Source organism: Acanthochromis polyacanthus, chromosome 21 (genome assembly GCF_021347895.1).
Source record: "Acanthochromis polyacanthus isolate Apoly-LR-REF ecotype Palm Island chromosome 21, KAUST_Apoly_ChrSc, whole genome shotgun sequence".
Lineage (NCBI taxonomy): Eukaryota > Metazoa > Chordata > Actinopteri > Pomacentridae > Acanthochromis > Acanthochromis polyacanthus.
In genome coordinates this window covers 23,211,154-23,229,340 of record NC_067133.1, presented here as the reverse complement: position 1 = coordinate 23,229,340, position 18,187 = coordinate 23,211,154, and the positions used below count along the sequence as shown (strand labels likewise).

Here is an 18,187-nt window from a genome sequence, read left to right as displayed (position 1 = left end):
CTTCCACATATGTTCAATGGGATTCAGATCTGGGCTCATAGAAGGCCACTTTAGAATAGTCCAACGCTTTTCTCTCAGCCATTCTTGGGTGTTTTTGGCTGTGTGTTTTGGATCGTTGTCCTGTTGGAAGACCCATGACCTGCGACTGAGACCAAGCTTTCTGACACTAAGCAGCACATTTCTCTCCAGAATGCCTTGATAGTCTTCAGATTTCATCGTACCTTGCACACTTTCAAGACACCCTGTGCCAGATGCAGCAAAGCAGCCCCAAAACATTACTGAGCCTCCTCCATGTTTCACCGTAGGGACAGTGTTCTTTTCTTCGTATGCTTGCTTTTTGAGTCTATGAACATAGAGTTGATGTGCCTTACCAAAAAGCTCCAGTTTGGTCTCATCTGTCCAAAGGACATTCTCCCAGAAGCTTTGTGGCTTGTCAACATGCATTTTTGCAAATTCCAGTCTCGCTTTTTTATGAGTTTTTTTCAGCAGTGGTGTCCTCCTTGGTCGTCTCCCATGAAGTCCACTTTGGCTCAAACAACGACGAATGGTGCGATCTGACACTGATGTACCTTGGCCTTGGAGTTCACCTTTAATTTCTTTGGAGGTTGCTCTGGGCTCTTTGGATACAATTCGAACAATCCGTCTCTTCAATTTGTCATCAATTTTCCTCTTGCGGCCACGTCCAGGGAGGTTGGCTACTGTCCCGTGGGTCTTGAACTTCTGAATAATATGAGCCACTGTTGTCACAGGAACTTCAAGCTGTTTAGAGATGGTCTTATAGCCTTTACCTTTAAGATGTTTGTCTATAATTTTTTTTCGGATGTCCTGGGACAATTCTCTCCTTCGCTTTCTGTTGTCCATGTTCAGTGTGGTACACACCTTTTCACCAAACAGCAGGGTGACTACTTGTCTCCCTTTAAATAGGCAGACTGACTGATTATGAGTTTGGAAACACCTGTGATGTCAATTAAATGACACACCTGAGTTAATCATGTCACTCTGGTCAAATAGTTTTCAATCTTTTATAGAGGTACCATCATTTTTGTCCAGGCCTGTTTCATTAGTTTGTTTTTTTAAATAATTATGTTAATCAACAATTCAAAAGTAATGGCTGTTTTTGATTATTTAATTTTCCATAAATTTTTATTTATTGTTACTTTTGTGAGTTCCAAGTGATTTCAGTGAGAATTGTGGGTTTTTCCTTCTTTAACTGAGGGGTACCAACAATTTTGTCCACGTGTGTATGTATTCCAGAGTTGAAAGAGAGATATCACTAAAGTGGGTCAATATTGATGGTGGTCTGAAGTCATTATCTAGATCTCTGAGGTCAGTGTTGAAGTGTTGTCTGATCTCAGCTATTCTATTAACACAGTAATTAAGAAAGGCCGCATATCTCTCTTAGGTGGATTCATTTCGTGGAGGGGCAATCACAGAATTAGCAGTTTTAAAAAGGATCCTGGGATTATGACCGTGTTTAGCAGGGAGTTCTGATAAATAGGTGTTCTGTGTATCTTTGACCATACAGTGTGCATCAATTCCTTTGGTGAAGCAAGAGCGACCGTGAGCTTGTCCTTTGTCCACTTTTGTGCAGCTTTCCTGCATTGTTTCTTTCAGATCCAAACCTCTTCATTCAGATATGGCAGAGAAGAAGGTTTTTGCTGTTTATATCTGACTGGAGTTACAGAGTCTAGAATACTTGTGCAAGAACTATTAAAAATGCTGGCAAGTTTTTCCACAACAATGTCTTATTGTCTACTGTAATGGAAGACTGTGTTTGGGGAAGTAAAAGTCTGAGAGAAGCGAGGAGCAAAGAGGGAGTTTAGGGGGCATGGATGAATCAGTGTTATGGGTTTAGAAGATAGGACTGGAAGCTGGAAGAGCACTGCATTATGATATGAAATAACAAACTCAGGCAAGTTTACAAAATCCATACAGAGACCATGGGAGATCACAAGATCGAGTGTGTGTCTCTTGTCATGGCTGGGCTGATGGGTCAAACTGAAGAAACCTAAATGTTTCACAAAATCTGAAACAAGTAAGATGAAAGATGGGCAACAAACATGGATTTTGAAATCACCAGGAATGAGAATTTTGTCATAATTTAACATGTTTTTCTGTCTTAAAAATCCTCTTTACTGTGGGAAACAGCAGCAGCAACCTTCAAGCTGCAACCTACACACTAAAATGGGCAAGTTTTGGCAACGTTTTGAATTACACAATAAGGCAGCCTGCTTGGTTCTCCCCTCCCTAAGATAAAAATGTCCCACAAAATCAAGTTCACCTTGACACTGTTGTACAGGGGCATAATTGCTGTATCCTGGGCTTAGCACTGCCCAAGATGATTGTAATTGGTTCAAAGAAATACAAACAAGCCAGAGCATTTATCCCCTATGGCAGAATAATAATGAGATGCTCCCAGACCATTTTACAGTCCTGACACCAATAGTTCTGGCTATATGAGACTACCTATGTTAATCTGACTGGTCTGACTAAAGTTATTTGAAAGCTCGGTCAATCCAGAGCGTTGTACACATTTCTGCACATTCTTGTGAAAAAAAGAAAAAGAATTAGATGCTTGACTATTAATTAACCAAAATTATATCTATCAGAGATATTTTGAGCATCGATTCCAATCATGGTCAAATTCATTACTTAAAGTACACAAACACAAGATAGATTTTACCTGTGAGTGAGCTGGTTGCACTGGAGGTTGCACCTCCAGTGAAATGATTTGATTCCACTTCAGAACTTTTCTCTTTTGAATGCTGGTGTGACAAGGTATGTGGCCTTTAGAGGTATGTGGCCTTTGGTGTGGCCTGGTAGAGGTTTAGTTGCATTTTTATTAATATTGTAATTTTTGTTGATATCACTGAAGCATGTATAATATAGGAATCTTGGAGGCTCTACTGTTTGCATAACCTGTTGTAGATGAGTTGATGACCACTGAAAGCAGACAATCATTTTCCATATGACTATGGATTTGGATGTTCTGTATGCATTTAAAAGCTTACAAGACACACGGACAATTAATTCACTTAAAATCTTCTTCCTACTATTACCTTTACCTCTCTAACATATTGTCTGGACATTGACACAACTTTTTCGTTTTCCTGAACATTTCAGTTTGCTCTCACAGTGAGGATTCCCTGAACTGCTTTATGTGGGAAAATATCAGCAGCCACATCAGTACTACTTGGGGGGTCCTGGGTTGTCTTGCTGTTAAACAGACTTATCTAGAGGACTACCACAGATTGTAGATTTGGGGTTTCAGCATGAACCAAATCATTAGGTAATGATGGTATCACATACGTGGGTCAGCACATGGATTATGGATCAGTTTCTCTCTATTCAATGAGGATCAACCATGGTAGTAAAAGGTAACATCACCAAAACTGCCGAGTGAATCACTTATCTGTCAAACCATGTGATTTACTATTGATTATTTATTCAATTAAAACTAACAATGAATCTGATTTCTTTCAAATGAATCAAACTCCAGATGTGAACAATACTTTAGATGACAAATATATTTGAAGTTTTGAAATGTGCAAAGGACTGAAGTTAAAACATTTTTTCTCATGACACAGATCTTTACAAATCACACAAAATGCTGCTTAATTTAACTGTTTAGGGGACTTTGATGGGGCACATTTAATGACTACAAACAGCTATGTTGAGGTGAAATCCTTCAACAAAGCCTATGAGTTCATATCATTTAGCCTATTGTTTTGTGCTTCTTCGGATGTGGAAGCTCACATTCCTCCAGAAAAAAATACTTTCTTTTTCTCTTTCCTAGGGAAATTCAAACTTTTAACTGAAATGCATATAACTCAATGAAATGTGTTTTCTTTGTCCTTCACAAAAGTATCAATATATCGAGTTTCCTAGTTGGACCCTAAGTTCAATTATTTAAAGGTAAGAATTGAGACTGTTGAAGTTATTTTTGCTTCAAATGTTTGCAGGCTGTTTGGAAGTGTAAAATATTGATCTGCGGATGTTGTATTTTTTGGCTCAGTGTGTCATTTTTATCTGCTCTGCTGTGCTAAGGTTTGTTGTTATGTTACCAAACTGATTTCAGATAGTCTTTTTGTTTGCACATGAGAGGATTTAAATGATTTGGGGTTAGAGTTGTAGATATCGTTTAGTAAAACTGCACCAATGGGATTATGATAAATCTTGTGTGATATCAAACACCATTGTTGGTGGTCAAAAAATAGTCAGTCCATACTGCGATGCTAGCTGCATTTTTGTTCTTTTGGCCAAACTGCAAATTTATCAGTCTAAAGAGAGATAAAAATCTGTCTTTAAAAATAATAGATAATAGAATAGAATAATAGAACTAGACATGATTTATTTTTATGGAATGTTTATTGCTTTCCTGTTATACTGGGAACAAGATCCTACCTACTCCTCTAAAGCTTAGTTAGCAGAAAATACTGTGTCCACCCAAAAAAAAGTCCTATATGGTATCCTATATGAAAGGCCAGCATGGCATTTGTACAGTTGGTTTTAGTCCAAATTGAACAAACAAGATGTGAAGTGTTCATCAGGGAGCTTTAAAGGTGTAGTTGTTTTTTTGTTACCCTCAGAGTCAGGATAGCTGGTTTCCTATTTCTAGTAATTGAGCTGAGCTAAGGTAAGTGTTGGCTGGTTGTACAGGGTGACACAAAAAAAACAGGAACTTTTTAACAATCCAACAAAACCAAAAGTGATGGAAGAAAAATATTTTATTCATAGTAATTGAAACCTTAAAACATGCCATTTAAGAAACAATGATGGAATTTTCATTTTTTTAAAAATTACTTCCTGTAGATGGCGTCCTCCTGTACGAATGCATTCTTAAATAATAATAATAATGGATTAGATTTATATAGCGCTTTTTTGGCCACTCAAAGCGCTTCACAATGGACCCATTATTCATTCACTCACACATTCTCACTCTGGTGGTGGTAAGCTACATTTGTAGCCACAGCTGCCCTGGGGCAGACTGACAGAAGCGTGGCTGCCAATCCGTGCTTACAGCCCCTCCAACCACCACCAACATTCACACGCATTCATACACCAGTGTAAGAGCAGCACTGGAGGCAAGGCGGGTTAAGTGTCTTGCCCAAGGACCCAACAGCATACGACTAGGCGAGAGGGGGAATCAAACCGCTGAACTTTCGATCATTGGACGACCGCTCTACAACCTGAGCCACAGCCGCCCCATCTGCTGTTGAGATCCCTCATTGACCACTGCAACATCTCATCTGGGATACTGTGAATTTCATCCTGAATTTTCTGTTTTAACTCATCCAGAGTTCTTGGTCGAGTCGTGTACACTTTACTCTTGAGATAGCCCCAGGTAGATTTCAAGAATCCATTCGTACAGAAGGACGTCATCTACAGGAAGTAATTTTAAAAAATGAAAATTCCATCATTGTTTCTTAAATGGCATGTTTTAAGGTTTCAATTACTATGAATAAAATATTTTTCTTTCATCACTCTTGGTTTTATTGGATTGTTAAAAAGTTCCCTTTTTTGTGTTACCCTGTATTTTCAGGTTATTAAACTGGTATCAATCTAATCTCATACTGTTTATACGTTATCGAAAAATAGCTTTTAAACATACACCAACGTTATTCTATATTTGGTGCACTACGGCAGCTTTTTATGGATGTCGCCTGTGTGCCGACCTGAGCAGGGTATACTGAGAACTTTGAATTTCTTGAACAAAAAATTATTTGCTTAGTTTTGTTTTTTTTTTTTTCTTTTTTTCATGTTACTAAACAAGGACATCCTTTTCTCCAAGTGAGACTGATCTAGATTAGCTTGGTAGCTGAGGGTGCATCACTTAATACATGCCAGTGGTATTTTTGATGTATTAAATAATCCAATCAATTTGTAAGGTGCAGTGTAGGACCCTTGTTTTTGTCATGCAAATATGGGTTTTGGTTACCCATATAATCACTTTTACAGATGCATACAAAAGTATGTTTTTAAGGTGGCACACTAAGGCACAACCAACACCCCGAAGAAACACAGAACATGCAAAGTTAAAAGCAAGTGATTATATTAGTGACCCAATAACCTTCAGTAAGCGAGCAATTAAACATATTTCCCCAAATCTTAAGCTATTCTTTGAAAGATTAGACACCACACATTCACTTTGACAAGGTGATTTTCATCTTTCTAGCACAGCCAAAAATTGAATGTTTAATGTCCTGACAAGTTTGGCCTGTATGGCATGATAAGGTTATCTGGTCAAAATTTTAATTGCAAAAAAATACATTTAATTTTTTTATTAAGCACTGCTAATTTTACAATAAAATAAATGCTAGAATGACACTTTCATTTTCAAAATCAAGAGTTCAGATTTATACAGTGGGATCACTGTTGAGTACATGCAGCCAATCTTATCCTATGGTGTAATGTGATGTTAAGTTAATGTAAACAAATGCTGTAAAGTAAGCTCAAAAAATATTTAAATATGTCTTGGTGTTTTAAAAAAGGAAATAAGATTTGTCAGTGAAAAATATTTTTGTGGGGTTTTTGTTTTGTTTTTCACCTTAACTTTACAACATACTGTACATTCTAAGGCTTCCTAAGTCTTGCCATAGTCCTGGATAAGAACTTAATTTCACAGGTAATGAATGAAATCCTGCTGCATGAGTATGCAAATGAGCTTGGCTGAAATGAGCACTTGATAAAGACGAAAAGATTCACATCCTGTCATGTATGCCATCTTGTTTTAATTAGACGTGCATCTGTTCCACAAGGTTGACATTTTTAAATATTAGAGTGTGAACGCAAAGAGAAGTGTTTAAAGCTGAAAAGACTAGCTGGATTGTTTAGGCTTTTTTTCTTTGTTGCACTAATGTGCAAATCAATGTCTTTAATTAAAAGCATTACACACATGAGAAAGTTCTGCTTTATTTTATTTGTAGTAGCATTAAGTTGGAACTGTCTGTTAAAAGGGTCTTCATAACAACAATGGGTAGGAATGATTTTTTGAAATTTTGGCAAATCAACCAGATTTCATGAATTTTAAATGATATCTACAACACAATAAAGTGTACAAAAAGTGAAGGGGTCTGCATACTTTATAAAATGACTGCACATCCTTTTTAATTTGTAAAAAGACTTAATTCAGGGGTGATCTGAGCACAGCCAATCCTGAGGAGAATTAGTTCCAACCCAAAATGCAGTCAACATGAAAGGATTCTAAAAGATCCCCTTTGAAATTTTTGGTGTCCTGGGTGAGATTGTTCATGCTGGATTTTTCTCATTAGATTATTCTGTAATGATTAAAAAAAACTTGATCATACTTTATCATTTAAAGTGTAACATTATTCCGCATGTGTTCTGTGTCATGTCATCAACATCATCTGTCATTAATTTTTCTCATGATGTATTATTCTGGGTTTAACCATAATGAGGGCATGCTGTACAACGTAATCTGATTCATCATAATGCTGGGTGCCATTGTCTGCAACGTGGGGCTGTAGAGTAGCCTGGCCAGAATGGTCTAGGAAGGTGCTAGGCAGACAGACACAGCAGACTTCTTGAGTGCAGGAGGTGCAGTTTTGTAGTTTTGTTTTGTTTGTTTTTTTACACTGGTTCTCCATTGATGTGAAACTTAACAGTTACATACTGAGCTTCTGAACATTTAGCATGACAATCTTAACTCTTGCCACTAGAGGGCACTGTGAACTAGTAGAAAATAGAGTGCCTATATAATGAGTGGCGACAACTTGGGATTTGAAGCCATTTTGTTTCCATTCACTCAATATGGGACGCGCAGCGGGAGGTGCGCATTCACGAAAACTATGGATTGTTTACTGATTTCAAGACATGTTTTGGACAAAATATTTTACTGGCTTGTATTGTCTGGATGTCCAAGGTTGGATTATGGCCGTTTTGAGGAATATTTTCATCTGTGACTAGTTTTGAGCCTTCAAAGGTGAGTTCTGCTGTTTACGTTATTTGCTGTTTGTTGGACAAATGTGTTTATATTACCCGCTGTGGTAATCACATCTGAAAGTGGTTTATACCGGCGGATTCATGAGAATCTAAGCTTTCCATGGGTGTATAATGTTTCTATCATCGAGCTTGCAGCTTCGGTCAATTTAGTAAAATACGTTTTCCCGTCCGCCTGTACGCTGCTGCAGCTGTAAGCATATGGCTAACAGCATCCTCATGCTAACAGCGGCTAACAGCCCAGAAACAGGTGAACAACACGGAGCCTGTTCGGGTCATATGAGGCTGATAAGTGACTGCAGGTTGGATGGAAAACAGAAAATAGGAAACAGAAAACTGTCAGCTGTTTGTTGAATTGGAAATCATGTGAATGAACAGGGAGGCTGTTGTTGAAGCTCAGACGGGCCGCTGAAGTTTAACGGGTTACCCCGTTAAACTTCAGCAGTATTTCATGCATCTCCATGTATGAAAATGGTCAAAGTCAAAATAACCACAACTGCCTAAAATCACATGAAACTTTTCTATCTGTCATTCACCCATACATCATAACATGAAAGTACATACATGGGACTAACCTGGCACAAAAATCATGATGAAGTCGGTTTCCATCCCACTCTCCGGACTTTATTTTCCCACGGTTTCATTCTTTCACTACTCCTGGGAAATCTAAACATGTGTAACCCCTTCTCCGATCGATTTGTGCACCCAAAGGCACAACAGCCCGTCATTTTTCAGGTATTTATGAAGCCAAAAAAGACCTAGAATTACTCTCTGCGTTGTAAACAACATTAACAGGCATAACCGGCGTTCATGAATAGGAAACAAAATGGCTCCTATAGATCACGTGACCAAAATTTTTTGGACCCGTCATGTCGCCACTCTCATTATATAGGCACTCTAGTAGAAAAACTAGTCAAACTTATTTACAACATTAAACTAACCATCACACTCCCCGCCTGGCATAAATACTTTTATGCCACTATATTCAAATTAACCAGCCTTTTTATCAGTTTGGAGGGAGCAGTGGAATGAGTTGAGTTACAGGTCGCAGATAGATACACGGAGTCCCTTGTTTTACAACTCTTGCTTCCACCTTTCTGATCTTTTTGTCTTCACTAGGGATGCACTTAGTAATGAGTCCAATGGGCCAGCTCGATCTCACGAGGATTCGTGAAACTGTCACGTAAATTTTTGTTTCGGTTTCGTGCGCACCAACACGATTTCGTCATGTTTTTCGTGCCGCTCACAACGAAATGCACACCAGTGTATTTTAAACGGCGGACTTTTCGTGCCACTCAGAACGTATTTCAAACGAATGGGTATATTATATTTTTAATGTAAAAGCGTTGCGAATCCAACGCTATATTTTGCATTACATTATCCCTAACCATAACCCTAACCATAACCCGGTGGTACACTTACCAATTTGCATAGGAATTTAAAGAATGTCCAAAGGCTGCAAACGCGATTCTAAGAATGTCCAACGGCTGCAAACGCGATTACACAAACAGTATACACCGATGGACAGCTTAGATTGTCATGAATCCGCCGGTATAAACCACTTTCAGATGTGATTGCCACAGCGGGTTTCGTTGTGAGCAACGCGAAAAACATTTTGTTGTGAGCGGCATGAAAAACATGACGAAATCGTGTTGGTGCGCACGAAACCGAAACAAAAATTTACGTGACAGTTTCACGAATCCTCGTGAGACCGGGTTGAATGGGCTATTCATTGCGCTTCACCAGATCATCCTTTACTAAGATGACATCTCCTTCTTTGATGTTGTCCTTGTCTTGAGTCCATTTCTTTCTCACTTAAAGAATTGACAAATATTCTTGTCTCCAACATTTCCAAAAGGCATCCGCGATGCTTTGAACATGTTGCCATTGCCTTTTGTACATGTCTTTAATGTCAAATGTCCCTTCTGGAACAGGCGCAGCTCCTGCCTTTTGAGTTAGGAGTATGGATGGTGTCAAAATTGTTGGTGTGTCTGAATCTGTGATGGGAACTAGTGGACGGGCATTAATGATAGCCATAACTTCTGCCATCAGGGTTGCAAGGACTTCGTGTGTGAGGCGAGTAGGACCTGATTGCAGTCACATGGCGTAAAGAATGCGGCGAGCGGTGCCTATCATCCTTTCCAATGAGCCACCCATATGGAATGAGTGGGGTGTGTTAAAGGTCCATGTGCAGCCTTCTTTGCTCAAGTAGTCTTGGATCTCTGAGTCATTGGTGCTGATTTTCAACTCTCTACAAGCCCCGATAAAGTTGGTGCCAGGGTCTGATCTGAGAACTTTGGAAGGGCCCCTGACAGCGAAAAACCTTCGCAAAGCATTAATAAACCTTGAAGTGGACATAGAGTCGATTATTTCTATGTGAACAGCGCATGTGCCTAGGCAACTGAATAAAACTGCCCAGCACTTGGTTTCTGCACTACCACCCCTTGTCCTGCGGGTGACGACAGTCTATGGCCCTAAAACATCTAAGCCCACTCTAGTGAATGGGGGCTCCATAACGAGGCGATTCTCAGGGAGATTGGCCATTTTCTGTTCAGTGGATTTTCCTCTAAGCTTGCGACATGTGACACACTGATAGATTACACTTGAGACTAGTTTTCTGGCACCGATTATCCAAACACCTACAGATCGGAGCGCTCCCTCGGAGAGGTGGTGACCTTGGTGAGCAACGTCTTGGTGGCAACATCTCACAATCATAGTAGACACATGATGCTTTTTAGGGAATATCACTGGATGCTTTTCGTCATATGGAAGATCTGCAAGAGATGTGCGACCTCCCACTCTTAACAGTCCATGTGAGTCTATGAATGGGTTTAGAGTGCACAGGGGGCTTGGTTTTGAGATTTGTTCTCCTTTTTGTAGCTGTCAGGCTGGCTGCTGCCAGGCCTAGATAGTGCCTCCCCCTCCTTCTCTCTCTTTCTTCCTTCCAGGGTGGCTCAGCAATGCAGTGGCGGCGACAGGTGTCTCTCATCAGCAGTCTTCAGCCGGAACTAGGAGCAGGTGGAGAACGCCTAATCAAGCTTTCCCTGCCACAATATAACCAGACGCCTCACAACTCTCAAGTGCCAGATCGTGACACAGCATGTAGGGTACACAGTCGTTATTAAAATACTTATGCAGATCTCAAAGTGTCCCGCGGGCGGGACACTGAAGCCCAACAGGTTTAAAAAAAAGCCTGTTACAAACGCAACTAAAAGTGCTTTATGGAAGATAGAATAATAGACAAACTCATTCACAAGGGTATATAGGCCTTTGTCTTGCAAATATTACACATTTAACTTCGCATTTAACTGTCACTTTTCATATCACGCATATTAATTAAAACCTCTTAAGCCCTGGCCATATTTTCAGAAAAAACGCCTAAAAAGACATACCCAAAGTAAATGAAGAATTACTCCACTATAAAAAGTTCATATGCATGTTCTTGGTGTCCTTGGACATCTAGGGACTTCAGAAAATGTATTCCTGGTGTAAAAAATGTTGTGTCTGTCACTATGCCTGAGTAAATTGGAATAAACCAGAGGAGAAATGTGAAATTTCTATCCTCGCCTGATTTCCCCCCTATTTGACAGAGGATAACACTATGCCAGCAATGATTCCATGCAGACAGATTGCGTTGATTACCTTCAACAACTCCTTGACTACATATTTATCAAATTTGATAGAATTTGAACAAAGGGCAAAGCCTCCACACAGGTTTTAGTAAGGATACAACCAGGCGGACACTCATTTTGGCACAATTTGGCACACTTTGAGCCAAACTGTGCCAAATGGATTAATTTTCACTTTCAATGGAAACTGGCTGGAAAATACAACTTATGTCTATTAGACTAGTATACTGTCATCTACTGGAGCTTTTGGATATAAAATTTACCTTGTTCCTCATCAATTTCTACCATGGTGCACAATATATGTATATTTATATATAATATAAAATAAATCAAAATAACAAAATGTACCATTTTGTCTCCACATGGAGTAGTTTTATGAAAACAATGTGCAAGAGGAAAACCAAACAATTAAAATTAGTGCAGTTTCTGTCAGGAACAAGGCAAAGTGACACATTGCACTTTGAGCAGTACACAGGTGTCTTCATGTCCTTGATTTTGTAGCCCAGCGTTTACTTTGCTTTCTCCCTCTCCTTGGCTGCACAGACCACACACTTCCTGCGGTCCTGAGCACCAGTGCTCCCTCTGAACACAGGCATGCAGGTGTTGGTGAGGCTTGGGCAACCAAAGAGGGGAGTTTGCGGCATCTTGCGTGCACCCTTCCTCACGGCGCACTGCGAGTCATTTATGCTGCCACCTTTACGCAGGGTTTTAATCTCTGCTGGGTATTGTAGTCCATAGAAAGTTTGGTGTCATTCGATTCAGTTGCTCTTCCCCTTTCGACGGACTACAAAAATGGCCGCACTACACTGTGTCGTACGATGATGCAAGGCATTCATTTCCTCAGATCGCACGTTTTAAAATCCGCGGATTTCACACCATCAAGGTTTAAAATCATCTACAAATACTAACGTTTGCTCTAAAATGCACATCTGAGCTTATTTTGTGACCATTAGAGTATAAACTTTGATCAACAATTGAAAGTAAACACAGTTGTCCTGTTTTACTACTTTTTTTTTTACTGTGTGTATTACTTCCGGGATTTCTTCGGCCCACCCGTGGGCCGACCGGGCTTAAGAGGTTAATAGATTTCTCTAATCCATTTCACCCCACTTCTTAACAGCAGCTGTTTTGTTGCTCTCCGTCTTTCCTATAGCCTACTCGTCATTAACCCTTTACTCTACCACGTCTCCTGTGCCGCTGAAGAGATCACTACTTGAACTGCTGTGGTTAGATTGTCTGATCATAGATCCATTCATCAGCGCTCTCTATGTAATGCAGGGAAATTATCCACAGTAACTGGCCATGACCACAGTGACCACAGCTACAGTGCCTATCATAAGTATTCACCTCCTTTGATGTTCTACCCTTTCATTGCTTTCATAAATCAATCATGGTCAATAAAATTTAGTTTTTTAAACAAAAAAAATTATTGGAAAAAACTCTTTAATGTGAAAGTGAAAACAGATTTCTATAAAGTAATGTTAATGAAAGAAAATTATATAAATAAAAATAATTGTTTGCATAATTATTCACCCCTTTTTAATTTAATGGTCTAATTCAATAGAGGTCCATCAAAATGCTGCCAATAGTCTCAGAATTATTGAAATGAAGATCACCTGAGTGGTGTGGGTGTGTTTCAAGTGATTGAGTTGTAAAACACCTGTGTTTGAAGGGTCCAGAGAGTGGTTGATCAGTATTCCTGACTACCATTACACCATGAAGAAAGAAGAACACTCTAAGCAACTCAGAGAAAAGGTTATTGAGAAGTACATTTCAGGGGATGGTTACAAAAAAATTTCCAAGGCACTGAACATTCCCCAGAGTTCAGTGAAATCAATTATCAAGAAATGGAAGGAATATGGCACTTGTATGAATCTACCTAGATCAGGCCACCCTCGAAAACTGAGTGACCGTGCAAGTAGGAGACTAGTGAGAGAAGCCACCAAGACCCCTACAATTACTCTGAAGGAGTTACAAGCTTCAGCTGTTCGAAATGGGAGAGACTGTGCATGTAGCAACTGCTGCCCGGGTTCTTCACCGGTCAAAGCTTTATGGGAGAGTGGCAATGAGAAAGCCACTGTTGAAGAAAAGTCATATTAGATCTCGACTAGAGTTTGCCAAAAAGCACGTGGAAGACTCCATGGTCAAGTGGAAGAAGATTCTTTGGTCTGATGAGACCAAAATTGAGCTTTTTGGCCATCAGACAAGACGTCATGTTTGACGGAAACCAAACACTGCACATTACCAAAAACACACCATCCCCACTGTGAAGCATGGTGGTGGCAGCATCATGCTGTGGGGATGTTTCTCAGCAACTGGACCTGGAAGGCAGGTAAAGATAGAAGGCAGAATGAATGCTGCAAAATACACTGAAATCCTGGGGGACAATCTTTTTCAGTCTGCAAGAGAACTACATCTTGGGAGAAGATTTATTTTCCAGCAAGACAATGATCCAAAACATACTGCAAAAGCTACACAGGAATGGTTAAAAAAGAACCAGGTAAATGTTCTGGAGTGGCCGAGTCAAAGCCCAGACCTCAATCCTATAGAGAATTTGTGGCTGGACTTGAAAAGAGCTGTTCATGCCAGATACCCGCGCAACCTGACAGAGCTTGAGCAGTTTTGCAAAGAAGAATGGAGCAAAATTGCAGTGGGCAGATGTGCAACACTGATTGAGACCTATCCACACAGACTCACTGCTGTGATTGCAGCCAAAGGTGCATCTACTAAATACTGACTTGAAGGGGGTGAATAACTATGCAAACAATTATTTTCATTTATATAATTTTTAGGGCTGTCAAACGATTAAAAATTTTAATCGAGTTAATTACAGCTTAAAAATTAATTAATCGGAATTAATCACAATTCAAATGATCCCCAAAATATGTCATATTTTTCTGTAAATTATTGTTAGAATGGAAAGAAATGACACAAGGCGGATATATACTGTACAGCAACATACTGTATTTGTTCATTACAACCATAAATCCACACTGGATGGCATTAATATTGTTCAAGAACATAATTTATGTCTTAGACAGTATTCTTTTTATCTCTTCAAAATCAACAAGACTTTTCTTTCTTTCTGTCACTAACGGGACAGTATTTTCCCCCTCTTCAAACTAGCACAACAGGGCCACTTTTTTTCTTATCAAAAATTCAAAACCAGAACATCAGGCTAAATCTACCTGCTTTTATCATCATAATATAAATCAAATGTTTCTTCTGCTGTGTCTGTGTGTGTGTACATTTAAATGTGGCCCTCTTCTCTACTCATCCTCCAGCCAGTCGCTGAGGCAAACCGACTTATTCACATTTTCTGACAGTAAAGCTGCCCTCTTCTTGTTCACAACATGACCAGCTACTGAGAAGAGTCTTTCACATGGAACAGAGGTTGCAGGAGCAGACAGATATTTACGAGCCAGTGGGGCCAGCTTCTCATGGGCTCCTGCATGAGATGACCACCACCGCAAGGGACAATCCTCCATATCAATGATGGGCTCTGCTCTGTACCTCTGTATGGCTCTGTCAGGCTGTACCTCCTCCTCAGATTCAGAATCTGACCCCAGCTGTAGAAGAAGGTTCATTTTCTTCTTGGGTGGCCCATCTTCAGTCTGTTGAGATCTTCTGGGTGATTCGTCTCGCAGCATTCCTCCAAGTGTGGTCCACACGCCTTCTCTCTCTGTCTTGGGCAGGCTCTTTAAGTCTTTAAAACGTGGATCCAATGCCGTTGCTATCTTGAGCCATTCCTGGTTGATCTTCTGTTGGCGAGAGGTTAGGTCGTCCTTGATTTTTTCCTTGAATTTCACCACATATGCAGGGTCCTTGTCAGACACTTCCATCGTATTCTGCAAATGGCGGAGGGCAGGCAGTACCATGGAGCAGGAGACGTAGGCCTCTCCACCCAGGAGCTCAGTTACATACCTGCAGTGGAAAACACACACACACACAGAGAGAGAGAGAGAGAGAGAGAGAGAGAGAGAGAGAGAGAGAGAGAGAGAGAGAGAAAAGGAAACATAAGTAAATTACTTAAACACAACTTGTTAGATAGATTATTCATTTTTTAGAATAGATTTTAACGTTCGTTTATTGGTTTTTAAATCTCTTAATGGTCTTGGACCCTCTTATTTATGTGATTTGCTTACCATATGAGCCCAGTAGAGCCCTCAGGTCTTCAGGTAGTGGTCTTTTAAGAGTTCTCAAAGTCAGATCTAAAGCATACGGTGAAGCTTCCTTTCATTATTACGGCCCCCGTCTGTGGAACAGTCTACCTGAGGACCTGAGAGCAGCACCTACTGTTCATATTTTTAAAAGCAAACTCAAGACCTACCTTTTTAGTCTGGCTTTTAGCTGAATTTTATTGTACTCTTTTAATCTGCATCATATGGAGTTTGCTCCATTTTAGTTTCAGAGCTACTATTTAATGTTTTACCACTTTTTATTTATTTATTGTTTGGTGTTAAGAGAGTTTTATGTTAATCAACTTTTAGCATTTTATCACCTTTGTCATATCCTATCATGGTTTTATTTATTTACTTATTTATTCAGTCAGTTTAGTTTTAGCTCCCGTGTTTCCTCATTTTCAATTCAAGATCGTGTTTCCTCAGTCCTCTGTGGATTTCTAAAAGAGTCCTGGCTTAGAGTCTTTCTGATCTGCTTGTTTATTTTTATGCACAGCGCTTTGTGATACATCTTATGTATGAAAAGTGCTTTATAAATAAAGATTGATTGATTGATTTGTTTCATTTAATTTCAGCCTGCAATGAATGGTCACATTACATAGCCTATTCATTTATCAATTTGATGTCAGCCTACAATCTACAATATGTGGTCACTTTAGTGGTTCTCAAAGTGGATTTATGGTCTAAATTGCCCCTTACAAGTCTGTGACAGTGTACAATGTAGGCTAAACTATCAGAGTTAAGAGGAGAACTTGAAATTTGACAGTTTGAGAATCACAGAATTAAATGTCATACTTACCGACAGGGCTCTAGCAGGGTTTCAAGTTTGTGGATTTTGTCCCATTCGGCTCGCGTCAGCATAACGAGTTTATGCTGCTGTTGGCTCAGGGTGGCTTTTATTGCAGCTTGATTGCGTGACAGGCGCTGCACCATTTCCAACGTGGAATTCCAGCGCGTTGAAACATCGTGGGTCAGTGGCTCCTCCGTTTCTTTTCGTGACTTTTGCACTGCGTTCAGCTCCACCAGGTTCGCTGGGCTCTGCTTAAAATGACCCACAATTTTGCGACACTTGGCCAACGCAGCGTCAAACCCACTGTCGGCCAGACTCACAGTGATGCTTCTCTGTATGATGTGGGCGATACATGGCATGTGATTGTATGGTAGGATGCGAGCCGCGGCAACCATATTATGTGCGCTGTCCGTCGCTATGATTGTAATTTTCCCCTCAATATCCCACTTGCGCGCAACAGTTTGGAACTGTTCAGCGCATGCCGATGCAAAGTCGCATTCTTCTGTTTTTATTACAGTTAGTGCGAATGAGACCAGTTCCCATTTTTTAGTGATGTGATGTGCAGTCACTCCCAGGTAATTAGTATTACTCACTGAGGTCCAGTGGTCTCCTGTCAGGGCGACATATTCCGCTTGAGATAAAGCCTCTTCTTTTTTCTTTTTCTCGGTCTCATACAGGCTGTGGATCCTAGTCATTATTGTGGTTCTGCATGGTGGCTTGTAGGACGGGTCGAGGGACGCTACTCTAATTGATTTTGCGAGGCCCTTGTCTTCAACAATGCTAATCGGTCTACAGTCCTTTGCAATCCATTCAGCTATTGTGTTGGTTAATTTCTCCTTGGTGGAGTTGGTCATTGGCCGGCGCTCAGTTAGCGTGGTCTGTCGCAAGCTAGCTGTAGCTTTGGGACTGGAAGACCCCGGATGCTTATGTTCGAGATGGTACTTTAGGCTCGAATAGCTCCGGTGGAACCGGAACTCCTTCCTGCAGTGAGTGCAAATTACCATCTCCTTATTTATTGTTCCATCTGTATTCTTTTTAAACTGAAATTCCCCATCCAGAGGGCCAACCTGCTCTTCCTCCATGTTTACATTCACCGCACACATGCATCCGCTCTGCCCCCTGCGCATCACTGAGTGGTATTATGGGCTGTATGGGGCGGGTCATTCTGCACATGCGTCAAATGCGTGAAAATTTTTAACGGCACTAATTTTAAAAATTAATTATCGCCCACTAACACGATCATTTTGACAGCAATAATAATTTTCTTTCATTAACATTACTTTATAGAAATCTGTTTTCACTTTGACATTAAAGAGTTTTTTTCCAATAAATGTTTTTGTTGACCATGATTGATTTATGAAAGCAATAAAAGGGTAAAACATCAAATACTTATGATAGGCACTGTACATGTATACAGATCTAGATAAATAAACTTTACTGTAAAATAGTAATGCAACTTTGTAGTGGGAATTCACATGACTATTACTTGTATCTAGTATATTTTAAGTACTTACCTGTTGTGGTTAATAATGGGCATGTCAGTGTTTTCTCAGACAATGAATTCTGCTTTGAAAAAAAAAAATTCAGATACTTACCAAACAAGATTTTTAGTCTGACATTTAACCTCT

General features: G+C 39.9%; 2 protein-coding genes across 4 annotated transcripts in view; one reads left to right on the top strand and one right to left on the bottom strand.

Annotated features, from left to right (window-relative positions):
• nbr1b (NBR1 autophagy cargo receptor b) overlaps positions 1-18,187 on the top strand; it is a 609,335-nt gene that overhangs the window by 370,125 nt on the left and 221,023 nt on the right. The gene's annotated exons all lie outside the window — the stretch shown is intronic.
• Positions 14,531-18,175, bottom strand: LOC127531604 (E3 SUMO-protein ligase ZBED1-like). Its single transcript, XM_051941293.1, has 2 exons — positions 16,569-18,175; positions 14,531-15,512 (listed from the first exon to the last, which is right to left on the bottom strand). Exons 1-2 carry the CDS (start codon positions 17,684-17,686, stop codon positions 14,858-14,860), a joined length of 1,773 nt encoding a protein of 590 aa, XP_051797253.1. The 5' UTR covers positions 17,687-18,175; the 3' UTR covers positions 14,531-14,857.